Here is a 27,052-nt window from a genome sequence, read left to right as displayed (position 1 = left end):
GTTATCCTCACAGAACCAGACCTTTTAATGAGAAATTCTGCATCTAGGGGCAGTGTGTGTGTGTGTGTGTGTGTGTGTGTGTGTGTTATTTAGTGAGTGTGTGTGTTTGTGTGTGTGTCTGGTGAGTGTGTGTGTGTGTGTGTATGGTGAGTGCGTGTGAGTATGTGTCTGGTGAGTGTGTGTGTATGTGTGTGTGTTTGTGCATTTGGGAGTGTGTGTGTCTGGCGTATGTGTGTGTGTGTGTGTGTGTTTTTGAGTGTGTGTGTGTTGTGTGTGTGTTTGTGTGCGAGGGTAGTGTGAGTGTATGTGTGTGTGTGTATGTGTGTTTTTGAGTGTGTGTGTGTGTGTGTGCATGCGTGTGTGTGTTTGTGTGTGAGGGTAGTGTGAGTGTATGTGTGTGTGTGTGTGTGTATTGTATGTGAGTGTGTTTGTGTGTGTGTGTGTGTGTGTACTGTATGTGAGTGTGTGTTTGTGTGTATGCGTGCGTGCGTGCATGCGTGCGTGCGTGTGTGTGTGTGTATGCATGCGTGCGTGTGTGTGTGCATGTGTGTGCGTGTGTCTGTGAGTGTAGTGTGTGTAGTGTGTGTACTGTTAGTTTTGGAGACAGCCCTGGTTTTGTGAGCTGTTTGTGAGGTGGTTAATAGGCTGCTGCTGGCATGGCGTGGTGAGCGTTTAGCCTGTTTTTAAAGGCATTTAAAGCTCCTCGTTAGTGGAGCTCGGGGTCAGGTGAGGACACGGCTTCCCATCCACTCCAGCTTGGAGTCACCACCATGTTACCGCCAAGGTCAGTGGCCCGTTTGGGACTTGAGCCCATCGTCCTCCAAATTTTCCATGCTCTGACCACTGCACCACCCCAGTACCTTCCTGCCGAATCAAATTAATGACTGCAGCTTCCCCTACCCCTGTACTCAGAAGCACATTCTCTCATGGTGAATATCTACATGGGGAAAATGATATGACCGGACTTACTTTTACTTACTCCTGGGTTCGATCAAACCACCAAGTCATCTTTAAGAAACAGGATGTTCACAAAAAAAAAAAAAAAAACCTTCAAAAGTCAAAATCTGTTAAGGGGGAAGAGTCATTTTATTTGAAAATGGTGCCAGATCAGTCTGGGAAGTTATTTTTTTCCCCCTGGTTGAACAGCCCTTGAAGTGACTGGGGGGTGGAGATTGAATCCAGGGGTGAGACCTGGCAGCAGCGCGAGTTGGCATAGCAACCAGGAGGAATGCTAGTGTTCCAGCCTGGCCTGTAGTGACGGTGTGGTCGTGGATTTCGGGGGCGGGGGGGAGGGGGGGAGGGGGAGGGGGGGGGTTCAGGTTACTCCCGAGCCCGGGCACAGGCACACCTGGTGGGATGCAAGATGTCACACCTGTTCCAAAACTGAGATCACGTCTTGTTTTGTTTAGCATCGCATAGGCATGCGCCTTCGCTTAATCCTCCTCTGAGGGGCAGGTGCCAGTATGCCAACCCCACAAAGGTGCGACTGTTATTATGTGCTGCGTGCCATGTGCCAAGCCTGCATCTTTTTTTAAAGAATGGTTTTTTTTTTTGGTTTTTTTTTTTTTTTGCGGGACCATTTCCAGGGAAGGCTCGCTCGCACCAGACCCGTCTTGTCGCGGCTTCGCGTAAACGCATACCTCAGCGCGCGGGTAATCCTTACCCCTAACAGCCAGTCATCTACGGCCCAGTTAAAATTCCAACCGGTGATAAATCCACCCTTTATTAAAGTCGGGGGGGTGCGTTCTGAGAGAGGCGTCTGCGTTTCCTGGCGTCTGGCGTTTGCCGTCCGAGGTGGAGGCCTGGATGCAACCGGGAAAGCGACGTCTGTTGCCGTGCACACTGATGCCTAGCAGCCTTAAAGCTCAGGGCACTTTAAAAAAAAAAAACTTACCGTAAACGCTGAGATGAGCTACATCGGCAGTGTTCGTATGTGAGTGAAAAAGTAACATAAACGACCTAAAATAGCGGAGAGAATGATTTTGTTTTAAACTGACGGAATGTCGAGCGCGTCCGCCGTTTTGTTTTTGTATTTGGAACGTAGCGGCTGAAACATGGCAGGGCACCGCGGGATTGTGGGAAGAAGGCGAATGCGCGGTTCCACACCAAGGCCAGACCCGCAGAATCACTTAAGTTTTGGCAGCCGTCCTCCGAGCGAGAGGGGGGGGGGGAGAAAGAAGTGTTTAAGTGCCTGGAGAAACATAAGGAGGGTAGCGGTCTCCAGAGGGACCACGCTGCGCCCCCCCCACCACCGCCTCTGTGAGCTACGCTGTGACACTAAAGTTTTCCGCTCAGGAAACACAGTTCGGCCACATTTTTAACATAAGATAATGACGATACAATCCAGTGGCTGGGCAAATCCATGATGGAGCCACAGATTGAACTGACAAGACCGCAGTAGATAGCTTGTGTTCAGAAACGTTGACCTGGTTGGAGAAGCTTTGGGTAACAGTGACCCTGCTGAGCACTGCCTGTGCCTGGCAGGACAGTGTTCACTGTGTGAACTAAACTGTGTTCTTGGCTAGAAATTACTGCACAAAATAAGTATTGTATCTTATTTAGCCTGTGTTTTGTAGTTGTCCGTGACCATGAAATGCACTTTTTTGTACGTCGCTTTGGATAAAGGCGTCTGCCAAATAAATGTAATGTAATGTAATGCAGGAGAACCCAGTGAAACCGAAAGACGACTGGAGAAAAAGCACCAAGGGGCTCACACGGAAGTGCAGAAATTCAGGCATACCTCTGTATGTGTTCTGCATAAACAGAGATTCACCGAGCTGAATATTTATCGATGCTACACGCGAAAACGCACGGGATCCTTGAGATCGAGTGTCGCGTTGCGTGGAGAGACTCCGAGTCTGAGCATCTCAACTGAAAGGAACTGCAAAAACATCGTGGATTGCTTTCTGGCCCGGCACATTTCCGCAAGGAATGATGATTGTTTTTGTTCTGTTTCATAACTGTTTGTTTTCCTTAAAGACCATCATCGTCGCCATGGTTACCGCACGGGCTGTGTATTTATGTGTGACTCAACCTGTGTTGCCTGCAAGAGTAAAAAAAAAAAAAAAAGGAATTCAACCGCCAATCAGAGTGGTGGGATAAAATAAAAGCAGCATCATGTGATGCTGCACAGCTCTTCCTGACGCTAAGCTAGGTTGCGCCTTTTAGACACGCTGCTTCGACCGTCACAGACGCTTTTCACATCCAAGCATTGTGTGCGTATGTGTGTATATTTGGCAGTATTATTTAATTTGCTTGGAACAAAGTCTTTCCTGCTAAGAATCACACCCGGAGTGTTTTTTTTTTTTAACATACGGCCATTTAGACGGCTTGGTCTCTACGAGAGAAACTGAGATGAAGGAGGTAAGGGTTCAGCGGCTGTGCCCCACCTTGCGAGTCAAACCTGCAACCTTTATGGTCCGGTCCGCGGTGTTCCCGCGCGCAGTCGCCTGTGGTGCTCACCTCTTCCGCTCCCGCTCCCGCTCCTGCTGAACACGTGGCTCCTGTTCCTGGGCTCGCGATGACTCCTCTCCTGCTCCTCCAGCTTGTGCAGGGAGCCTGTTCCACCAGGAGCAGCTGGTCTAGTGTGCGTCTCCCTCTGTGAGCCTGTTCCACCAGGAGCAGCTGGTCCAGCGTGCGTCTGTGTGTCTCCCTCTGTGAGCCTGTTCCACCAGGAGCAGCTGGTCCAGCATGCGTCTGTGTGTCTCCCTCTGTGAGCCTGTTCCACCAGGAGCAGCTGGTCCAGCGTGCGTCTGTGTGTCTCCCTCTGTCAGCCTGTTCCACCAGGAGCAGCTGGTCCAGTGTGCGTCTGTGTGTCTCCCTCTGTGAGCCTGTTCCACCAGGAGAAGCTGATCCAGCGTGCGTCTGTGCTTCTCCCTCTGTGAGCCTGTTCCACCAGGAGCAGCTGGTCCAGCATGCGTCTCCCTCTGTTAGCCTGTTCCACCAGGAGCAGCTGTGAGAGGAACACAGCAGGTTTTCTTTCTTTTTTTTTATTATTTAGAAAGTTTCTTTCTTATTTTCTGTCTTAAATTTATCATCTCAAACCAGAGGCTGCGAGAACTGAGGTCAAGTGAAATTGCGAGTGAGCCGCGAGGTCCAGACGTACGCGAGCGCAGTCGAATGCGGTTCCACGCGCAGCCATTTTATGGCTTCCGTTCGTTCAGCAGCCAAAATACGGCCCGTGGCGTGAAGCGCGTGCCTTTCAATTTAAGAGCGCTCGGGGTGCTGAAATGCCCGAAAGCGGCAGACCCTGCAGCCCCTCGCTCGGGGGGACCGGACCACTGCGGATCGCTGCATTAACGGGTTCACCCACCCCGCGGTGATGGGGGGGGGGCCTGTGGCTCGGCGGGGGCCCAGACTTCCTGGAGCTCCTGGCTCCCTCGGCCGGCCACGCTGACTCACGGGCGCGATGCGTACAGAAGCGCGCCGTGAGGAATGGCGGAGGAGTCCCGCCGACAGACCCCAGCAGCTGCTCTCACACGCTGCAGAGCCCTTGGCTTGGCTGTCGGCTGTGTCGGCTGCGTCCGTTACGATTGGTGCTTCGCTCCGCATGCATGCCGTGACATTTGATTTAGTCGTTCATAAACAGATTTTTACTGCAGCGAAAACTTTTCGGTTTCCAGAAATCTTTTCACCCTTGTGAAGGAGCTTGGCCCGGCCTAAATCCCAGACACCCGTCGGCATGTCCCCAACCCACCCCCCCCCCACACACACACACCTCCCAAGCCCTGAGCCCCCCGGCTGCTAAATCAGCGCTGGTGTAATGGGGTTTTCTCTGGTGTAATGGAGTTTGCTCTGGTGTAATGGGGTTTGCTCTGGTGTAATGGTGTTTGTGCTGGTGTAATGGCGTTTGTGCTGGTGTAATGGGGTTTACTCTGGTGTAATGGGGTTTGTGCTGGTGTAATGGGGTTTGCTCTGGTGTAATGGGGTTTGTGCTGGTGTAATGGGGTTTACTCTGGTGTAATGGGGTTTGTGCTGGTGTAATGGGGTTTGCTCTGGTGTAATGGAGTTTGCTCTGGTGTAATGGTGTTTGTGCTGGTGTAATGGTGTTTGTGCTGGTGTAATGGGGTTTGCTCTGGTGTAATGGTGTTTGTGCTGGTGTAATGGGGTTTGCTCTGGTGTAATGGAGTTTGCTCTGGTGTAATGGGGTTTGCTCTGGTGTAATGGGGTTTGTGCTGGTGTAATGGGGTTTGCTCTGGTGTAATGGGGTTTGTGCTGGTGTAATGGGGTTTGCTCTGGTGTAATGGTGTTTGCTCTGGTGTAATGGTGTTTGTGCTGGTGTAATGGGGTTTGCTCTGGTGTAATGGAGTTTGCTCTGGTGTAATGGTGTTTGTGCTGGTGTAATGGGGTTTACTCTGGTGTAATGGGGTTTGTTCTGGTGTAATGGGGTTTACTCTGGTGTAATGGTGTTTGTGCTGGTGTAATGGCGTTTGCTGATCTCCCCGGGCTGTTGAATCAGCGCTGGTGTAATGGGGTTTGGCTCAGGCTCCCTGTGTGTAAGACGAGCTCTGGGTGACTGTATGTGTGCACAGACAGGGCGGCGCGTGATTAAGGCATGATGTCATTTTCACATCCGAGTCCGTTTCCGCCGCCCTCCCCCCTGCCCCCCCCCCCTTCCCTCCAGTTTTCCCAGGCCTTGAGCATTTACCACGGAGTAACGGGCAGAATTCCCGGAGGCCGTGGAACTGCCCCAGACAGCCCCCTCTCTATGGGCAGGACTGTCCAATGCTTGTGCCTGAGAGCCACAGGGTTCTGCTGGCTTTTGCTTCATTGCAACTTAATCGATCATTTAAAAAATCTGATTGAACCGTTAACTCAATCCACCTGGTTCATTGGGTCTGAGTTCTTAAGGTAAACCCCCCCCCCCGCCGGGACCAGGGTTGGGGATCCCTGATCTAGGGATAGAAGAATTCACACTTGTGAAAGGTTGCGAGTTCAAATCCCAAACAGGCCCTAAGTGCACAGTTACACGCGCCTCAGTTTCTCGTCTACGTCTCCCTGCAGAGTTGCTAGTAACGGTCCTGCCTCTCAGCGGCTCCTGTTCTGTTTCCGACGGTAACGCAGATGTTCTTCACTCGGACAGAGAGAGAGAGAGCGTTTCTGGATAAGAGCGAACTGCCAGCTGCCTGTAATGCAGAGCTTCCCCCCCTGACCGAGCCCCCAAAAAGCGGGTCTGAGGCAGCTGCTCGCGGGCCCCTCGGCTCTTTAACGAGACAACGGCGGTCCGGAGGGTTCTCACCCAGCCAGAGTTACCCCCCCAAGTGCCTTTCCTCAAAGATACAACAGCGGTGCCTGACCCAGGAATCGCACCTGTAACGTCTGGATTACAAGTCCAGTCCCCTCACTTCTGCACTACACTGATAACTTGGGTTTGATTCCCCAGTAGGACACTGCTGTTGTACCCTTGAGCACGGTGCTTAACCTGCATTGCTTCAGTACACATCCAGCTGTATAATTGGTTACAATGTAAAATGCTTTGTAAAAAAAAAGTTGTGTAAGTCGCTCTGGATGAGAGCGTCTGCTAAACGGCTGTAATGTAATGTAATGTAATGTAATGACTTCATGTGCAAGGAATTATCAGCAACAACAACGTGCAGAACGTGAACTTTTGGGGCTGAGTTTGCCACGAGCTGCCGGAGTGGATTCTGAGAGGTGGTGGTGGAAAGCGTTAACCGTCTTCTGCCGTACGTCCTGTTCTTTCATAGTTGTGCTGTGAGCGCATTTTTATTTGAAATGCTGTCAGCCTTGGCGAGTGAGTGGGGGGGGGGGGAGCTTAATTAATGACCATATGAGGCGAAAACAACCCTCCTTCCTGTTCCTGCTAGTAATATTGTTTATGGCGGTATTTGTGTCTGACTTTGCCGTCCAGAGAAAAAAAAAAACATACAACAGCCATTAAGCAGCGTGCGTAACGTCAGAACCTTCCATCTCCGAAAGAAAAAAAAAGCATGTTCCTTTCAGGAGCATACCAAATTTAGAATGAATGTTCAATTTTTTTCTTTTTTTCTCAGAGAAAACGTAAGTAGGGCCGTCTGGGTGGTGTAGAGCTATAAGCACTCGCCTACCACCGCAGAGACCCGGGTTCAATCCCCGGCAGCGGTACTTCTGGCTTGGTCAGACGTTCCTACGAATACAGTAGTCTACACCCTCCCCAGACCGACAGAGGATAGCGCATCGACCAGGACTGTGATTCATACGGGGAATTGGTATTTCGGTATTGGTATTGGTAAACGACTAAATTTGGGAGAACATGGGAGAAAAATGGCAAAAAAAAAAAAACGTAAGTAGACCCGCGAGAAAAGCCAGTGACATGAGTTAGGCCTAAACTCCTCATAAATAAACAAAACTGTTTTGTTTTTCTTTCCTAGGTATCGAAGTGTAATTCTGTGTGATGTAAAGTGAGATGAACTGAGGGCCGTTGAACACGCATCTCTATCTGTAAAACAGTCTGCTGTTAAAGTGCAAAGGCTTCACGGCATTGAGAAGATAGGTGTTTGGCCTTGGTGGTCCATCGCCCCCATATCATCTGAGGTCACCCGAGGTCTGCAATGTAGCCTACTTGTTACTGAAAGTGGCCAGGAAAGATTAGCTGGCATAGTTACGCAAAACTGGAGTTTGGTGATTCCTGAGAGCGACTTTTGCCAAAGTAGAAATATTGTGCTCCAAAATCAGCTCAGCTGGGACAATCTAATTACTTTCCACAATGGATTAACTGGGATTGGAGTGCTACACTATGACCCAGAACCCCTTTTTTGTAGTCAAAGAAAAAGAATTGCAGCGTGAATTCTTTTATATTTTGAACCTAATCATACAGGATCAGTTTGCAAAGTAGTGCAACAGCTCTTGACTTGCACATGACTTACTGAATATACGCGTTTCCACCTGGAGTCTCATCAGTCATCAGACGTGCACCTGTCTCAGGGATCTTTCTGTCCATTAACTCCAGTTTTGCCATTAACAGATCAAGTTAACTGTTACTGCTCAAGACCTCCAAGTTGCAATAATTGCCAGTCAGCACAAAGGCCGAACAAGTTTGAAAACACCGCAGCGTCCTTTTTCCAAATAAATAATATATCAGTTTATTTTTAAAAAAATATGAATCGCAATACGAATCAGAACAGTCAAAACCAGGGCTGACCCAGCAGATCTAGACCTAACTCTCACAGATCAGACCCGATCTGAGCTGTGTCTCATATAATATTTTTAGAGGCAGTTAAATTTATTTTTGGCTGGACCGCAACAGCGGGGTCAGCCCAGAAACGCAAATGTCTGTGACCGAGTGACTGAGTGAGTGATCAAGTTACACCATTGGTCGGCCGAGTTATGAAGTTACGCCATTGGTCGGCCGGATCACGTGTGTTAGGTCCAGCCATATACTAGGTTTTGACCTGGTCTTGTTTTTAATAGCTTTTGTTTTGTTGCAGTAAAAGCCCTGTTCTTTCTCAGCTTCGCGTTCTCTTTCGCGAGCTCAGGTCAGTGAATACGGCTTTTTTTAAAAATGTTTCCGGGCCGGATAATTTATCGTACCAATGTTTGCAAACAAATTACGGTAATGTTCAAAGATGACAGGCCCACCTGCTTTCCCAGTTGTTGCCTAGACAACAGTGATTTGTGCTGCATCAGTGGCTCGCGTTTGCATAGACATTACTTTGCATTACAGGCATTTAGCAGACGCTCTTATCCACAGCGACCTACATTGCATCCAATTATACAGCTGGATATACACTGGAGCAATGCAGGTTAAGTACCTTGCTCAGGGGTACAACGGCAGTGTCCTACCGGGGAGTCAAACCTGCGACCTTTAGTCTACAAGGCCAACTCCTTAGCCATTATACTACACTGCCGCATAGCTGATGAATGTGCTTGAGTTAATGAAGATGGCATCATGAAGTCGTCGTTTCAAATGCAAATTAGTTTTGTTCCAGCCATACGTTCAGACAGTGAATTTTTCTTTTGTTGTTTTCATTTTTTTTAATTGTCTAGATAAGACAAATTAGGTTCGGAAATCTTGTTCACCAGCCTTAATTTGTTACTCTGTAAAATGTCAGAACCTCAGAAAATTCTCGGGCCATCATGGCCAGCTAGGCTAATCTTGCCAAACTGAATTTAGTTGGCTAATTACGGCAGCTACCTGACCAGAACTCTGACCAGCCACTTGGATAAGCGTTAGCTTAGCCAATCCTTTCCAACACTATCCCAGCTGAAAATGCATCACTCACTGTAGCCGATCCATACATGTTTCCTCTTTTTATTCTCCTTCTTCTTCCATTGGTCCACATCCTTTTCGCAATTAAAAAAGGGGCCACACCCAGAAACATCTCAAACACTTCTTAGAGCACCAAATACAGGCAGGCTAGCAAGGACTGGGCAGAATTGCACACAGGCACAGATTGCCAGTGCTTCATAGTAATGAATGAGCATGGCTGTTTTATGATATTTTCAAAGGCGCATAGTATGCCATTAAGCCACACAGGAAGTGTCCTCCTGGGGCTCATGTCTGTGCCAGCCTGGCTTGCGAACTGCACTGTGAGCGATGAGCATCAGCGCTGAGCATCGCAGGCTTCTGAGGAAAGCACACGCTTGTCTGCGCTGTCCCCGATTAATGCTGGTTGCAGTGATGCGTGATGTGTATCTGTACACACATACAACTGGGCGTGCCAAATTAGCAAGGAAAAGTGAAGGTTTGTGGCACAAAAAGCACTTTTTATTTTATTTTTAGTTTAGTTTTTTTTTTCAACTGTGCAAACTCAGGAATGGGGCTGAGCGTGCGTTTGAACATTTTTATTTTATTTTAAAAATCTTTTGTAAACCGCGCTGTTCCTGCCCTTTCCCCCCCTCGGACTCCCGGCCTCGCTGGAGGGAGTTTGTTTTAGCACCAGCTGGCCCAACTCTAAATATTTGGGCTGGTGCTCTCGCTGCTCCTGCCCTCGACGGATGTTCCGCCCGTCCGCGTCCGTCAGTCCTTTCGCCAAATCGGAAAACGGACGCCGAATCGGCTGAAGCACCGGCGTGTTAAGCCGCCAGCTTTGGTGTCTGGCATCGCTTCCAGCCATGCCCTTTGGACGTTCCTTCCGGAACATTCCGCTACATTAACCCTCTTTCCTTCTCTGCATGAGAAAAGATGATGCTTGTTCAGAGCTGCTGGAATTTTACCCTTTGCAGCGAAAAACCTGTTTTTTTTTTTTTACAAGTCTTGAAATGGCGGACAAGTGCCCCCCCCCCCCCCCCCACCCATAGCCGGCGATAAATCAATCAATCAGCAGGTCTTTGTGTTTGTATTGCGCCTTTTACAGACGGGTAGCTGTCACACGACTGCACCTCACTTCGCTCAGTTTGTTAATGATCGATTTCACCCGAGCTTGGCTGCTGTTGGGAGTTGAAAGTGGGCCTGCGTGGGTATTTTAGTATCCAGGATGTGTTGGAGATTAAGATTTAATATCTTGGACTCATATTTGTTTTTGGATTCATGGATCTTAAAAACCTTTTCCTCCTCGTCCCCCACCAGTGTTGTACACCCACTGAAGAAAACCCATTTCCCTCCTGAAGGCTGCCCACAAAACTTTTGAATTTGAGAGAAAGATGTTGCCGTTTAATTGGCCGATTAGGCCTTTGGACGCAGGGTTTGTCAAAACGAGACTCAAATGAATACTTTGGCCGAGACCTCTACTCTGCGGCAGGAGAGTAGTGGGATCTTAACAGACTCCAGGAAATGTCTAGCTCTCTATATTTATATTATTTTAATGAAAGCTGCCACCTCGGAGGGCGATATATTTTTTATTGTTGACTGTGATTTTCTGTTATTTTTATGGCTGGGTTCCTGACTCTTTACTCCAAAAATACTGGACTTGCACTGCATGGAAGCAGGACGTGTAGGAGGGAGGACACAGATGGGAGGTTAGGGGGAGCAGTATCAGGTTCCGTCAGTAAGCTGTGCGCATGCATGGAGCTATGAGATATGAGACCTCCTCTGGCAGAATTTCTTACCGATAGAATTGTATTTATTCATTTTGTATTGAAAATAGTCTGCATTCAGGGCTTAGCTATCTTCCATCTTTTCTGTTGAAGCTAAGGCCGCCTTCATAAAAAAGGAGTGCTTCTGATGGTATGCCATTGATCCTGAAGTTTTAAAAACCGCATTTTTAAACATGGACACACACCCCAGGTTTGCACGCTGTCTGGAAATCGCCCCCCCCCCCCCCCCCATCCTCCATGCTTGGGCCAGCTACCGTGGGGGGAGTGCTGAGTGCACTTGTCAGCCCACTTGTCTTTGGGAAAGGGAGGGGGGGGGGGGGGTGGGGCGTAAGATATATGGGACACCGAAGATGAGCGATTGGGGAGCTGGTCTGGTTTTGCCTCCGCCTCGTGCATTCCGTGAGCGTGGGCCTGAATTCCACACGGAGTGCATCATCTCTGCACGTCCCAGAACCACGCCGGGAGAAGCCCCGTTAACAGGAAGTGCTAATGGGCTCCTTCCTCCCTCTCAGCGATGGCTGCGGTTAAGAGGTCTGACCCTGCAGGGTGGGGCGGGGTGGGGGGGGCGGGGCACTGAAACGAAGGGGTTGAAAGGTGAGGATACAGGTGTCTTCCTGGCCCAAGGGTGCAAACGCACATTCGTTCGCACACACACACACACACACGCGCATACACACACACACAGACACACACGTGCACACACACACACACACACACACAGACACACACACACACACACACACACACACAGAGACGCACACACGCGCATACACACACACACACACACACACACACATACACACACACACGTGCATGCACACACACACACACACACACAGACACACACACACACATACACACACACACACACGTGCGTGCGCATACACACACACACAGAGACACACACGCATATACACACACACACACACACACACAAACACACACACACACGTGCATGCACACACACACACACACACACACACACTCCTGCCCTGTTAAATTGCACATTCCTGATGTGATTGCTGTGGAGATGATTGATGCAGAGTGGAGAGAGAGAGAGAGATGGAGAGAGAGAGAGAGAGAGACAAAGAGAACAGGACTAAATGACCTGAGACAGACAGATTCCATAGATGTATTAAATTCCATACATTTCGTTTTAGCTTTACCTCCACACTGATTGTGCTCATATTTCATGTTTTAACATGTTTATACAGTATGTAATTGGTTTAATTGTGTATTCATATTTGTTCTTCTGTCTGAGCCAATTCAGATCTATCCCAACAAAGTGACCCTAGTGCAGGTGACCGACACACTGATCCCAGTACAGGAGACCCACACACTGATCCCAGTATAGGCGACCAACACACTGACCCCAGTACAGGCGACCAACACACTGACCCCAGTACAGGAGACCCACACACTGATCCCAGTACAGGAGACCCACACACTGATCCCAGTACAGGAGACCCACACACTGATCCCAGTACAGGAGACCCACACACTGATCCCAGTACAGGAGACCCACACACTGATCCCAGTACAGGAGACCCACACACTGATCCCAGTACAGGAGACCAACACACTGATCCCAGTACAGGAGACCCACACACTGATCCCAGTACAGGAGACCAACACATTGATCCCAGTATAGGCAACCAACACACTGATCCCAGTATAGGCGACCAACACACTGATCCCAATACAGGAGACCCACACACTGAGCAGGGGGTGTTCACTGTCCCCCTCCCTAAAGCAGGGTGTGTTCATCCCCACCCCCCTTCCTAAAGCAGGGTGTGTTCACGACCCCCTTCCTAAAGCAGGGTGTGTTCACTCTCAGATTTCATAAACCCATAACCTTTTTTTTGCCAGATGTGCCACCACATGACCTTCTCAGCAAGAACAGGAATTTCTGTTCAAAGAAATATTTAAGACACTTGTTTGATTGTAAAATTACTGTCTATCCAGAAAGCCCAACCCTAGGAATGCTTTTTGGAATGAAACAGCTCAGGTTGCCATAGCAATTACCATCTCAATATCATATAATAACAAGCTAAATGGGTGCCAGACTGTTATTACATATGTAAGCAAAGGCTTGCGAATTACAGCCATGCAAAGAGAGAAGAAAAAAAAAATCCACAAAGTTTGCTTTTTAGCATCTGAAAAACCTGCACGGATACATCAGCTGTCAGAAAAACACTTTAAAAGTGGTAACAGGAGAGCCTCGTTTTCACCTGCTTATGTTCTTGCCAGAAAGCAGCTTAGCGCATTCCTGGCTCAGAAGGAAATTCAGATAAGCGTGCAGGTATGCTGCTCGGCTGGGTAACTCGAGAGGATGTTCCTGCGCTGATTTATGTAAGCTATCAATTATTTGTTGTTAGGTTTGCTCTGCTGTTTTGCCCTGGGGACAGGGCCAGCTCCGTTCTCCTGCAGATGCTGCAAATGCGCTGGTATTACAGGCCTGCCTGTCTGTCTGTCTGTCTGTGTGCCTGTCTGTCTGTCTGTCTGTCTGCCTGTATGCCTGCCTGTCTGCCTGCCTGTCTGTCTGTCTGTCTGTGTGTGTGCCTGCCTGTCTGTCTGTCTGTCTGTCTGTCTGTCTGTCTGTGTGCCTGTCTGTCTGTCTGTCTGTCTGTCTGTCTGTCTGTGTGCCTGCCTGTCTGTCTGTCTGCCTGCCTGCCTGTATGCCAGCCTGTCTGTCTGTCTGTCTGTCTGTGTGCCTGTATGCCTGTCTGTCCGTCTGTCTGCCTGCCTGCCTGTATGCCAGCCTGTCTGTCTGTCTGTCTGCTTGTCTGTCTGCCTGCCTGTCTGTTTGTCTGTCTGTCTAACTGTCTGCCTACCTGTCTGTCTGTCTGCCTGCCAGCCTGTCTGTCTGTCTGTCTGTCTGTCTGTCTTTCTATCTGTCTGCCTACCTGTCTGTTTGTCTGTCTGCCTGCCAGCCTGCCTGTCTGTCTATCTATCAAACATTACTACAGCAGCAGACGTATTCCCTTTTCTTATTAGAAGAACGCCCTGTCTGTGGCATGTTACAGTGTCACATTACATATACATTTAGGCGTTCAGCCGACGACTTAGGCATTTATCCAGAGCGAATTACACAGCTTACATTTTTACACACAGTCCGTTTATACAGCTGGGCGTTTGCTGAAGCCGTTCGGTTTAAGTACCTCGCTCGAGGGACTCAAACCTGTAACCTGAGATACACTAACCATTCTATTGGCCTCCTACCTGAGTATTGGATTGGAGTCGTATTTTGTTCAAGGTTATGTATCGCGAGTTTTACCCCCCACCTTCTTAAAATATCCAACCCCCCCCACCCCCCACCCCCCTTCCCTTTCTGAATCCATGGTGGGTGTGGCACCTGAAAGACAACATCCACCGTCACTACAACACCTTTTTGGGGAAGATTAGACGCAGACCGGTCCGTCGTTGAGAGAGGGCGTAATAACGGTTCTGGCGTTTTTGAAACCGGTTGGAACCGGTGGTGGCTGTTTGGCTGTGCGAGCCTCGTGTGATTGACATCATGTTTGTGCGTAGCGTGCGTAGGTGTGAGGGTCTGTAGAGAAGAGCTTGGCCTTCACCATAACGCTAAGCCCCGAGCCCTTCTTTGGATCGCAGCACGTGCTTTAAGAGGGTAGAAAATTGGAGAGAGGTCTCCTGAAGGCTGTATTTGTGACAGTGCTGCCTCCTAGAGGTGTGTCAGTGTATCGGAAGCTGGGAAGGAAGAGACAGCCTCACAGCAACGCAAATACAAAGCAAAGAGTACAGGCAATATGTGATGAACACACACATACACACATATACACACACATATACACACATCCTACATGCTGTGCATGTACCCCCCCATACACACGGACACACACGCAAACACACACACCCACACACACACACACACACTTCCTACATACTGTGCATATGCACTACACACCCCCCCACACATGCACACATATACACGTATGCACACACACATTTCCTTCGTACTGTGCATGTATACACTGCACACACACACTCACACTCATCCTACATACTGTGCATGTACACACCACTCACACACACACACACACACTTCCATCGGTAATTGATGCTGATTTGATTTGGACAGCCTAATTGGGTCCCAGTTTAAATGTAATTAATTTGTCCATCATTAGCACATTGGGTGGTGGCAGGTTTTGCTGAAAATCTTGCCGGCAGTCCATTTGAAGCCATCGCCTAATTGCTTAACACTCAGCTGGATTTTTTTCCAAGACCTCAGATTAGTCCTGGTAGGTCCCTGAGAACCTCTCCTCGGCCGTGAGAGAGTCGGGGGACAGAGACGGGCTGCCCTGAGACAGGAAAGGGTTTCGCTGCAGGGTGGCCATCGACTCCGCGATTCATCGACTCACCGCGAGGCGAGGGGAGCTCACCCCCCGAGCACTCGTGCCGTATCGGGAAATTGGCGCAGAGCCGTCCTTTTTCGGGATGAATGCAAGAGGTGCGCGTGTGAGGCGGTGAGTGAGCGCAGTACCCCCTGAGCTGCGGGTTGGCTGAGGGCCGGGGTCACATGTCCCGGGCCTTATTCTGTGTTATTCTGCACCGTGACCCCCAGATGCATCGTGTCTGTTGGCCTTGTGCAAAGCACGTTGTCAACGTCCAACCAAGCACTTACCCTGCGTTTCTCCTGTCTGTATTATGAAGTACTGGTTCAGGCTTGAGGGCCTGAGAGCCTTGGACAGCCTCTTCCTCTTGTGAAGAGCACAGCCGTACGAACGCGTCAGACTGTTTGTTCACACCAAAAGCTACGGTCTCCCAATGCCCAAACAAAGACACACATCGCACACGCATCACAGATTCACATCGCACACACGCATCACAGTCACGCATCACTCACACATCACACACGCATCACACACACATCACACACATGCATCACAGCCATGCGTACACTGATCAGCCAGCTCCTGGTTCTGATCCAGCAGAACATTAAGCTTTGAGGCTGGGGGTACAGGGGTCCCCTGGGCCCAGCCCGGTTAATAGAGACAGGGCTGGAGCCGTCCACCCGACAGCCCAGACATCACGCTAATATATCCCCCCGAGCCCCAGACAGGGGGGTGTGTGGGGGTGGGGAGGGGTCAGAAAAATGACCAGAATACAAGCAGCTGGATGCTAAACTGACTGTGAGCAGCCAAGACCAATACATAAATCCACTCAAATGTCCAGGGCTTTGAGTAGAATATCTCATGAGCGGCAGTGGGCAGATTTTAGAATGGAGGGATGAGTTTGGTGATTTTATTGAAGTCTTGTCCCCCTCCCGCCCACTTGTTTCAGCCTGGGGGGGGGGGGGAGTGGAGGGGGGAGGGGGGCTGCAGATTTTTGGATTCAGTTCTGACGTGGAGTCCCAGGTGAATGCGGAGGGGGGAAGGATGGCTGTGTTTAGGTACGGTTGCCGTGGATACGACATTGCATGAGCAGCTGAGCAGACGGAGGAGCTGGCCAGCGGCCTTCAGTCCAGCTCCCTGCAGCGGAAAATAGAAGGACAGCACCAGGGGAGTGTGTGTGTGTGTGTGTGTGTGTGTGTGTCTGTGTCTGTGTCTGTGTCTGTGTGTGTGTGCGTGTGCGTGTGCGTGTGCGTGTGCGTGTGCGTGTGCGTGTGCGTGTGTGTGTGTGTGTGTGTGTGTGTGAGTGTGTGTGTGTGTGTGCGCGTGTGTGTGTGTGTGTGTGTGTGTGTGTGTGCGCGCGTGTGTATGTGTGTGTGTGTGTGTGTGTGTGCGTGTGTGTGTGTGTGTGTGTGTGTGTGTGTGTGTGCGCGTGTGTATGTGTGTCTGTGTGTGTGTGTGTGTGTGTGTGTGTGTGCGCGTGTGTATGTGTGTCTGTGTGTGTGTGTGTGTGAGTGTGTGTGTGTGTGCGTGTGTGTGTATGTGTGTGTGTGTGTGTGTGTGTGCGCGTGTGTATGTGTGTGTGTGTGTGTGTGTGTGTGTGTGTGTGTGTGCGCGTGTGTATGTGTGTGTGTGTGTGTGTGTGTGTGTGTGTGTGTGTGCGTGCGTGTGTGTGTGTGTGTGTGTGTGTGTGAGTGTGTGTGTGTATGCAAGTGTGTGTATGTGTGTTTGTGTGCATGTGTGTTTGTGTGTGTGTGTGTGTGTGTATGTGTGTATGTATATGCATGTGTGTATGTATGTGTGTGTGTGGCAATGTTTTAATGCACTGTAATGAAGTTACAGAATGGGAAGGTTGCACTGGGCCCTGGGGCCAGACACATGAGGTCTTGGTGTGATTCTCATATCCAGCCCAGGAGCTCACTATTCAGCGCTGGAGCGGGTGAGATAGAACAGAGCTGTGAGCCGTGTCTGTGTGAGCCCGCCCCCACAGCCCAGGCGAAGTTCACAGAGACAGACACAGCCCCGGTTATGATGGGAGGCCTGCAGGAATTGTGGGAATGTGTCTGGAGGTGACATGTGACCCATACACAGACCCCCCATAGCAATGCAATCTCTGTTCACGTCCCAGTGCATTGGCATGATGTGGGGGTAGGTGTCATAGCTTTCAACCTCATAAGCAATGCCCACCCTACCCCCCGCAGCTGTAATTTCAGAATGGTGAGGTCTGCATAGACAGGAAGTGGTAGCAAGACCGTCGCTATGTGAAGAATGATTGGCGCGCGCTGTCGCGGCCAATCAGAGTCGCCGTAATTCCCGCCTCCCCACTTCTCACATCCCTGACCTGTGGTCAGACCCGAAGCCTTGGTCTGCAGCGGTTCAGCGGGAACAATAGCTTGTAAGTTCTGAATTCCGTACAGTTCGGGTCAGGCCCAGAGCCCTGGGTTTGTGCGCTGGTGGTAACAGCGCCATCTGCTGGTGTCAATCCACGGGGCCTGAAAAGCCAGGCCCATCAGCCACTGCATCCCCCTCTCATTGGGAGCCCATAAACCACTAAATAATCAGCAATGCTTTCCGTGAAATCTGGTACACAAGTCCCCAGGAGTTTGGTTTCTGAGAGGTACGCACACTCTTTGCTTTGCTGCCTGACAGTTCAAATTGTGACCAGTAGGTGGCAGCATATGGTAAACTACAAAACGTGCATATTCGAGGAGAAAGCAAGCAACAAAAATAGGACTGAATATTTTCTCACTCTAATCTAAAATTAATAACCCTACTAGGACTGATCAATTAAATTCAGTCATATCAGCAGATTCTCTTGTTCTGTGTGGCCTAGCCAGCTTAGTTTTTAGTTGTATGTTGTACAGTCCATTCATACTGCCGTATACTGATTTCTCTCAATAAGGCCTCATACAACGCAGACATTAGGGGCCACCACAGGTCAGGTGAACACCCTGGAATCCGCGTCAGGTCATGGGGGGCACTTCGCCCCCAAAAATAGGCTCACTCGATACGCCCCCGTCCGAGGCGACGGACTGCCATGCGGCGGCTGCGCGGTTGCTTTTGACGCATGGCATGGCTCCTGACGTCTGAGCTGCTGACGCTGAGGCTGCTTCTGCCCGGCTAATTTTGCTCGAACGGTTTCACCTTCGCCTGGACGGGTTATTAATGTGAGTTATTAATGTGAGTTATTAATGTGAGTTATTAATGTGACCTCGTCGTCACAAACGGCGACTGGGTCTAAAATCGGTCTGCTTAGTCAGCATTTTTTATTTATGCCTTACTGGGCCCCCCTCGCTGCTGAGATGCAGCACTAGGGGAACTGTGTGTGAAAGTGGGAGAGTTTGGAGAGTGGAAAAGGGCCACCTGTACCCCGCTCTCCTGAACCACCTACTTATCGGCCATTTTAAATGTGGCACACCCCCGGCTGGGGGACTGTTTGCCTGGTTTGGGGACATCGGACCCATGCACCCCAAACACACTGCACCCCAGTTGTCTCAGGCTCCTCAAAATTCTACACAGCCAGCACAGCTCAGTGCCCTGCAGACACCTGGTTCTCCGTTTAGGAGCCGCCACCCCCCCCCCCCAACCCTAACCCTAACCCCCCCCCACAAGCCTGGTACCAGGGCTGCTGGGGTACCAAGACCCTCTGCAACTTGACAGCAACTTATCAGAACTGAACTGAGAGAATTTAACTTTACAGCCCAGCCTAATGCGTTTTTGTCTACAGTTAGACAATGCATTACATAGCCATTAGTCCTTCTGTGCCCCAACACTGATCGAAACGCACAGCAATCTGAGCGCACAGCCATGAGCACGCAGTCCTGAGCACACACCCCTGAGCACGCACCCCTGAGCACATGTCACCAGCAGTAACCTGTGAGATTCAGCGCATCATGGAGTGATCCTCTGTCATTCGGATGATCTGATTGGTGGGATCGTTTTGGCTGTGCGCGATCGGCGCAGCTGTCCTGCGGCGGGTCTGACGCTGCTGATGGACCCCGCGGACGCAGGCGCGTGCGTGCGTGTTTGGGAGAGAGTGAGCGAGGCGGTAGAACGCGGCAGGCTGTCCTGCAGCCCGGGGGGACCGGCAGACGGTGCCTTACCTGTGTCACTCTGGCACTGCACTCCCCTCTTCAGGGCCGCTGCTCCTGTCGCCTCCTCCTGTCCTCCTCTCTCCTCTTCTGTTTCTGCTGTCCTCCTCCTACCCCTCCTCTTGTGTCTCTGTTCTTCTCCTCTTTCCTCCTGTTTCTGCTCTCCTCCTCCTCCTCTTGTGTTTCTGTTCTTTTCCTCCTCCTCCTCCTCAGTCAGTGTGGTGGAGGGAGGAGGTGCTGGTGCTCTCCGGGCTCACGCTGGGTCCTCCAGGAGCCTCCCCTGCGCTGTGGAGGGCCGAGGAGGAACAGAGCAGTGGAGCGGGGAGAGACAACCCGGCACAGAAATAACCAGCCTGCTATATTTACCTTCTTAACCTTTCACACTCTCTCTCTCTCTCTTTCTCTCTCTCTCTCCCTCCCTCCCTCTCCCCCTCCCTCTCTCTCTCTCTCTGTCTTTCTCTCTCTCTCTCTCTCTCTCCCTCCCTCCTTCTCTCTCTCTCTCTCTCACTCTCTCTCTCTCTCCCTCTCTCTCTTTCTCTTTCTCTCTCTCTCTCCCTCCCTCCCTCTCCCCCTCCCTCTCTCTCTCTCTCTCTCCCTCTCTCTCTCTGTCTTTCTCTCTCTCCCTCCCTCTCCCCCTCCCTCTCCTCCTCTCTCTCTCTCTCTCTCTCTCCCTCCTTCTCTCTCTCTCTCTTTCATTAGAGCAGGCAACCTGTTGTGCATCACAGTCTTAGATGCTCACACCTTCTTTAATCTGTGCTTGTGAGTAGCACAACCAAGTCCTGTATGACAGCATGGCGGCGGTCTCTAGCTGTTCGGTGACTGAAAGCTGAAATCAGCGCCAGGTTTCCCCTCCCAGATGTTCCATATCTAGAGACTATTGAGACCCAGATATCAGTGTGTGGTCATGTGACTGAGGGGTCAGTGTCATGACATCACAGCATGGCATTATGGGTATTGCGGTCCAGCCCCTCGTGACCCGGTCAGCATTGTGTCCATTATGACTGCATGTGCAGACTGTCACTCACAGTGTGATGCACGGAAGCACGCTGCAGGACGCTGTCAGAAATCCAGGCTCCCCTCCAATTTCAACATCCGAACCCTTGGCCAAAAGGACAAATCTCCAATAGGGGCAGGCTTCCAAATGTCCAGCAGGCCTCGTGTCAGGGTCCCGGGAGTGTCCTGGGCCATGACCTCACAGAGGACACGAGGAGAGTTACAGAGCGCGTGCCGCTGTGTCCCCCTGTTCCTGCAGAGGCCTCCGAGAAGGATGAGCCACAGGAGGAGGCCACAGAGAACCTTCCAGAAGACAAGAAGGCGAAAAAGAGGAAGACGGAGAGCAAGACCGTGAAGCCCAACAAGGCCAAGAGGAAGAAAAAGACGACACAGGTACGCGTTTCCACACCGTGCGTGAGAATATGAGAGGCGTACACTCACTGTACACTGTCACCTCCAAAAACACAGCGATGGTTAAAAAAGCCATATAGGCACAATTGAGTACTGAATCTTTGGCTTATTTTTTACTAGAAAATAAAATCTGAGTCATCAGGAGTAAACCATTATCTCAGTTTCACTCATTGCTTTCTTCCAACGGTCTGATTCTTGTGGAGTTTAGTGTGCCGTCTTGCTGCCTTTTAATGTAAGTGTACATAAAAAAATAAAACATTTTCATTGAGGAAATTCTATTTCCTATTCTCAAAAAGGAAAGGTGTGTAATAAGATTCATAAAGTGCACTGTTATTGGCATTTAACTGATCTGACCACTGCCCCTCATGCTGCAACATCAGCTCATGAAAATATGCAATTTCATACTCATCACGTACTTCCTAACACAATGTTGATATTTCTGCAGAAAGAATGCATTGTTGCTCAGGAGAAAAAGGAGGAGGGTGAAGAGAAGGAGCCCAAGCCCAAGAAGAGGAGAAAGGTAATGAAGGAAACTTTCAGGGGCCTAACCTGGAGGTGAGGAGGAGGATGAGGAAGGTGTTCCTTCATCTTCATCTTTTGGAGAAAGGGGCAGAAGTAGTTTTGCTAGGAAGCCAAAGACAGACATTCAGCGCAGAATGTTTATTTAGGCGATCGCCAAACTCTGAACTAATATGTGTCTGTGAAGAAAACAAGGTTATTAATAATTTAATAATTTATGAATGATCTATTATTAATAATCCAAGGCTGTGGACAGAAGCTGAATTAATTATATGCCCATAAAATAAAAACAGTGCTAGAAAACTGAGGATTGTTCTATAAAAACATCTCACTAGGCAAAATGTGGTCACATGAAAGAACATCAGTGAAAATCTCTGTCTTTTGAAGTTGTCTGTAATCTGCTGGAATTTGCCTGGGCTCTAAAGAGTTAACATATCTGAGTTTAAACTGAGCCAGATCTGCTTAACCCAGGCCTGGGAGAACTGCAGAGCCTGCTAAAATTTCCCTGGGTCTTGGCTGAAGCAGGCTGGCCCTCTCCAGGGACGCTTGGTTCAGTGAGATGGGGATCCTGCCTTACTGCAGGGGAGGCTGAGTAGCCATGCTTCTCGCCGAGTCAGGTGCACCTCTGCTTTTAATCTGTCTGTGTGAGCCTCAGCCCTCAGTCTGCGCTTTACGACACGGGTAACAGGGCCCCTTCTGAGTTACCCCCCCCCCACCCCTGTCACCCCCCTCCAATACGCTCCCTATACGCCCCCCAGGGGCTGTTCCGAATACAGTAAAACTGTCCCCCGAGCTCTGTGCTGAATCAGGAGTGTGATTTTTGTCCTGATTGGTCGGGACGTGCTGACTGTCCCAGAGACTTGGGTGTGCCGTAGGCCTTCAGGACTAGAAAGTTCCGCAGTAAAATCTGACCTCTGACCCCTGAACTCTGACCCCTGAGTCACGCACTGTCTGAAACACTGAAACATCCCTGGCGGTGTTCCGCTTGCACAGCAGCAGCTCAGTATGGTCTGTTCCCCCCCCCCCTCGAGCAGAAGAAGACCATCACAGACGTCCTGGCCACTTCCGAGCCCAAAGTGGGGAGCCCGGCGGATCTACAGAAGCTCGTCCACGACCATTACTCCGACAAGCGCTCCGTCATCGAGATGGAGGAGCTCAAACTGCCAGGTGAGGCGCTACAGAGGTACCTGAGCTGGAGGAGCTCACACTCCCAGGTGAGACGTTACAGAGGTACCTGAGCTGGAGGAGCTCACACTCCCAGGTGAGGTGGTACAGAGGTACCTGAGCTGGAGGAGCTCACACTCCCAGGTGAGATGGTACAGAGGTACCTGAGCTGGAGGAGCTCAAACTCCCAGGTGAGACGGTACAGAGGTACCTGAGCTGGAGGAGCTCACACTCCCAGGTGAGGCGGTACAGAGGTACCTGAGCTGGAGGAGCTCACACTCCCAGGTGAGACGGTACAGAGGTACCTGAGCTGGAGGAGCTCACACTCCCAGGTGAGACGGTACAGAGGTACCTGAGCTGGAGGGGCTCAGACTCCCAGGTGAGACAGTACAGAGGTACCTGAGCTGGAGGAGGTCAGACTCCCAGGTGAGACAGTACAGAGGTACCTGAGCTGGAGGAGGTCAGACTCCCAGGTGAGACAGTACAGAGGTACCTGAGCTGGAGGAGCTCAGACTCCCAGGTGAGACAGTACAGAGGTACCTGAGCTGGAGGAGCTCAGACTCCCAGGTGAGATGGTACAGAGGTACCTGAGCTGGAGGAGCTCAGACTCCCAGGTGAGACGGTACAGAGGTACCTGAGCTGGAGGAGGTCAGACTCCCAGGTGAGACAGTACAGAGGTACCTGAGCTGGAGGAGCTCAGACTCCCAGGTGAGATGGTGCAGAGGTACCTGAGCTGGAGGGGCTCAGATTCCCAGGTGAGACAGTACAGAGGTACCTGAGCTGGAGGAGCTCACACTCCCAGGTGAGACGGTACAGAGGTACCTGAGCTGGAGGAGCTCACACTCCCAGGTGAGACGGTACAGAGGTACCTGAGCTGGAGGAGCTCACACTCCCAGGTGAGGCGGTACAGAGGTACCTGAGCTGGAGGAGGTCAGACTCCCAGGTGAGATGGTACAGAGGTACCTGAGCTGGAGGAGCTCACACTCCCAGGTGAGATGGTACAGAGGTACCTGAGCTGGAGGAGGTCAGACTCCCAGGTGAGACGCTACAGAGGTACCTGAGCTGGAGGAGGTCAGACTCCCAGGTGAGATGGTACAGAGGTACCTGAGCTGGAGGAGGTCAGACTCCCAGGTGAGGCGGTACAGAGGTACCTGAGCTGGAGGAGCTCACACTCCCAGGTGCAGTTAGACTCGTTTCCAGGTGTTCCTGGAAGCGGGTGAGAGCACCTGTTACTGTCCAGGAGTGTCCGGTCTTAGCCGAAAAGCGCAGGTGTGGGTGCAGGCGTCTGTTCCAGCCAGCGCTAAACAACACCTGTATCAGCTAATTAAGGTCTTGAAGACCCTGATTAGTTGATTAGTCGAATCAGGTGTTTTAATGCTGTACTAGAAACTTTGGCTCAAGTTTTTGGATGACCAAACACGGCGATGCTTTAGTGACTCAATTTCCCAGCTCCTCCCAAGCTTGACCTATGACCCCTGCTTGTCTCTCTTGCTATTGCTTGCAGATTCCTGCTTCCTGGCCAGCAACGACCTCACGCACAGCCTCTCCTCCTACTTAAAGGAAAGTAAGTGTGTCTCGCTATCGCCCCCTGGTGCCGACTGAGTTGTATTAAATAATTTTTAAATAAAATTCTAATTTAATCATTCCACTAGGACCTATTTATTAATTCCACTGGGAGCTATATGCATTTACAGTTAGGCTGGAATAAAAGTAAGTAAGGCTGAAATAACAGTGCTAGACCTAGAAAACTGACAGTCACAGACAGTCTTTAGGACTTCAGGATGAAACTCTGCCCTGAGATATGCCTGCTCTCAGATCCCTGCGCTTTGTATGTTTGTGTTTGAGGGTCTGGACAACCAGACTGTGAATGCCGTGCCAGAGTGTCTGGCGTTCTGAGCTGGTGTGATGCTGTCTCGTGTAACACACATGCACAAAACACATGCACGCTCTGGTGTAAAAAAAAACGTGCATGCTTTTGTGTAACACGCACGCTCTCGTGTAAAAACACGTGCACACTCTGGTGTAAAATCTGTGCATGCTCTAGTGAAACGCTCACGTCCATTTTGTCCCATTTTGTTTCAGTTTGCCCCAAGTGGGCGAAGGTGCAGAGGCTGCACACGGAGAAGAGGTCTGTGGCCCTGCTGATCGTCTGCAGCTCCGCCCTCCGCACCATAGAGCTCATCAAGTGAGTCACAGCTGCTGCAGAGTCACTGAGTCATAGTGTGAGCTGGTGTTAAAGATGCAGTAGCATCCTGCACTAAAGTGCTTATGAACATTGATGCTGCAGAGTCACAGAGTCATAGTGTGAGCTGGTGTTAAAGATGCTGTAGCATCCAGCACTAAAGTGCTTATGAGCATTGATGCTGCAGAGTCTCAGTGTGATGACTGTGCTGTGCAGTAACTTTTCTTTCCCTTTTCCCTTTATCTCTCCCACGCAGGCAGATGACCACCTTCAAAGGAGAAGCCAAAGTGATTAAATTATTCGCCAAACACATAAAGGTGAAAAGACGACCGCGCTCCCTGCCTCTGTTATCTTAACGGCTTTGAATATTATTCTTATTCTTATTCTTATTCTTGCTGTGCTATACATTCTGCCTGGGGTAGACAAGGCTATGGGAACAAAGAGTATTATGAGATAACTTTTTCTTTTTTCCATGTGTCCCGTGATCGTGTGTTACTGTGTGTGACCACGCCCCTGTCTGTGACCGTCCTGCTCCAGGTGGAGGAGCAGGTGAAGCTTCTGGACAAAGCGGTTACGCACATCGGAGTGGGGACCCCTGGGCGGATCAAAGCCCTCATCGAGAAAGGCAAGAGATCTAAAGATTTAGATTTTCAGTGGATGTAGGTTTTGAGGATGCAAGAAACATTATGAAATATCCTCATGTGCTGTGATTATCGCACATTGGCAAAATCGGGAATTAGGACCTTAAGAACTGAGCTCTGTCTCGGCTTTGAGGCCGCCATTTTGTCAGTTGTTCTGTGTGTGATTGTGAGCCTGCTCTTCACCTGTGGCCACAGAGGGGCTGAGCCTTCAGGCACTGCGCTTCCTGGTTCTGGACTGGAACTGGAGGGACCAAAAGCAGAGGAGAATGGTTGATGTTCCAGAGGTGAGCTGCGTCCCCCTGCTGGTGGCTGTCTGTCATGGCACCAGGAGGTTTAAAAAAGCTTATCAAAAATCCTATCCAGTAAAAATTGCAAAGTGTTCATAAATGCCAAAAAAAAAAAAAATGTGATATTAAAGCTGTCACTAACCAGCTAAATTAGTTGATCTCAAGTCTTTTCCCCCAAAGGCCTTAACAGACAACTTCAACCATTTTGAATTTAAACCAAATAAAAATAAAGTGACGTGGTTGTTTCTCTTCCAGGTTAAAGGTGACTTGTTGAAGCTGCTGGAGTCCGGGGTCATGAAAGGCTGTCAGGAAGGGGGCATCAAACTGGGCCTATTCTGACCTAACCCCTCCCCCCCTTTCCCCACCACACCATGCATAGACATAGGAGTCAGTCAACATTATTATTCATTTTGAATAAAAAATACATGAGTGCTATATTTTTTTAAGAGTATAAATGTTGATTGAAGCCAAGCGACTGTCACACAAGATGTTGTCCTGTCGTTGCCATGGCAGCAGTCAGGATACAGCGTGGTCCGTGTTCTTTACTACAGTCGGTGGAAATGAAAGGAATAAATTCTACTGATTCCCAGAGAGCAGTTCATGTTTCTACCAACGGTAGATAGGCAGTAAAAAGCAAATGGCTGCCACAGAAGTCATAAAGTGCGATGTAACATCTGCAGCCAATAAAAGTCACGTTTGCTAAGACCCCCACAATAAATTACCATGGTAACCCCTTTTGTAACTTTTTTCATGTCGTTACCGGTGGCTGAAAACTTGTGATAACGTTTAACGCAAATAAAACCGTGTGAATGAACAGGACTGTGTGTCTGTGTCTGCATCTGCGAGTTCAGTTAGGAAGCTCCTCCCACTGCTGATATGTGTGGTTTTGCACTCCCCCCCTCCTCCGGAAACACACCCCGTGCCAGAGGTCCCTTTTACCCAAACATCCTGTGATCTGAGAGGAATAGCAGACGCGAGTGAGAGGATCTGCTCTGTCCCAACCGACGCCTTTTTTAAAACAGCTACAGCTCCAGAGACGCACCCCAGACCCCAGTCCTGTGGGCGATTAAGGACTTTTTACGTGATATTTAACGGGCCGTTTCAGACACACACACACACACACACACACACACACGCAGAGTGACTCTGAAGAGAGACTTCAGCGAAAAGCAGGGCGAGTGGAACAGGAAGTGGAGGCAGGGTTAATGAGTAACAGCTCGCTGGAGGCTCAAAGGTCTGGCCGTGCGGTGTGAGCGCGTGCAGAGAGGACGCCAGAGACGGCGGTAAAGCAGAGAGGTAAAGTTCGGTTGGAGCAGCGCCTCGGGGAAGAAATGGCGAAGAGCAAGGACGGCGATGTCGTCGTCAAGCCGCCGCTGAGCCGCCGCCCCGACAACTCTGCCTTCAAGCAGCAGCGGCTGCCGGCCTGGTCGCCGTCGCTGACCGC

The 27,052-nt window shown here is 50.3% G+C and overlaps 3 protein-coding genes and 1 long non-coding RNA gene across 6 annotated transcripts in view; 2 read left to right on the top strand and 2 right to left on the bottom strand.

Moving 5' to 3' along the window:
* LOC118213607 (filamin A-interacting protein 1-like) overlaps positions 1-19,544 on the bottom strand; it is a 55,429-nt gene extending 35,885 nt beyond the window's left edge. The window contains exons 1-2 of one of the 2 annotated variants that reach the window (XM_035392591.1): positions 19,424-19,544; positions 3,463-3,952 (exon numbers count right to left, since the gene is read on the bottom strand). The gene's annotated coding sequence lies outside the window, so the exon portion shown is untranslated. The remainder of the gene's footprint in view (positions 1-3,462; positions 3,953-19,423) is intronic. The other variant, XM_035392594.1, reaches the window with a different exon arrangement.
* The window catches only part of cmss1 (cms1 ribosomal small subunit homolog), a 70,909-nt gene extending 44,487 nt beyond the window's left edge, over positions 1-26,422 (top strand). Inside the window, exons 2-10 of the mRNA XM_035392597.1 lie at positions 20,664-20,797; positions 21,261-21,335; positions 22,369-22,501; positions 24,003-24,062; positions 24,581-24,683; positions 24,937-24,997; positions 25,218-25,305; positions 25,517-25,605; positions 25,864-26,422. Coding sequence (XP_035248488.1) covers positions 20,664-20,797; positions 21,261-21,335; positions 22,369-22,501; positions 24,003-24,062; positions 24,581-24,683; positions 24,937-24,997; positions 25,218-25,305; positions 25,517-25,605; positions 25,864-25,947 — 827 coding nt within the window. The 3' untranslated portion in view covers positions 25,948-26,422. The remainder of the gene's footprint in view (positions 1-20,663; positions 20,798-21,260; positions 21,336-22,368; positions 22,502-24,002; positions 24,063-24,580; positions 24,684-24,936; positions 24,998-25,217; positions 25,306-25,516; positions 25,606-25,863) is intronic.
* The window catches only part of LOC118213611, a 20,132-nt gene continuing 12,623 nt past the window's right edge, over positions 19,544-27,052 (bottom strand). Inside the window, exon 3 of one of the 2 annotated variants that reach the window (XR_004762458.1) lies at positions 19,544-19,696. This is a non-coding gene — a long non-coding RNA (uncharacterized LOC118213611). Of the gene's footprint in view, positions 19,697-21,150; positions 21,440-27,052 lie in introns of those variants that run through there. The other variant, XR_004762459.1, reaches the window with a different exon arrangement.
* tmem30c (transmembrane protein 30C) overlaps positions 26,566-27,052 on the top strand; it is a 7,374-nt gene continuing 6,887 nt past the window's right edge. The window contains exon 1 of the mRNA XM_035392596.1: positions 26,566-27,052. This exon is cut by the window's right edge and continues 97 nt beyond it. Within this exon, the coding sequence (XP_035248487.1) occupies positions 26,940-27,052 (113 nt within the window). The 5' untranslated portion in view covers positions 26,566-26,939.

This window comes from Anguilla anguilla, chromosome 15, assembly GCF_013347855.1.
Source record: "Anguilla anguilla isolate fAngAng1 chromosome 15, fAngAng1.pri, whole genome shotgun sequence".
NCBI classification, from domain to species: Eukaryota; Metazoa; Chordata; class Actinopteri; order Anguilliformes; family Anguillidae; genus Anguilla; species Anguilla anguilla.
Note: the sequence above shows the minus strand (reverse complement) of the source record. Positions and strands in the feature narration are given on the sequence as shown.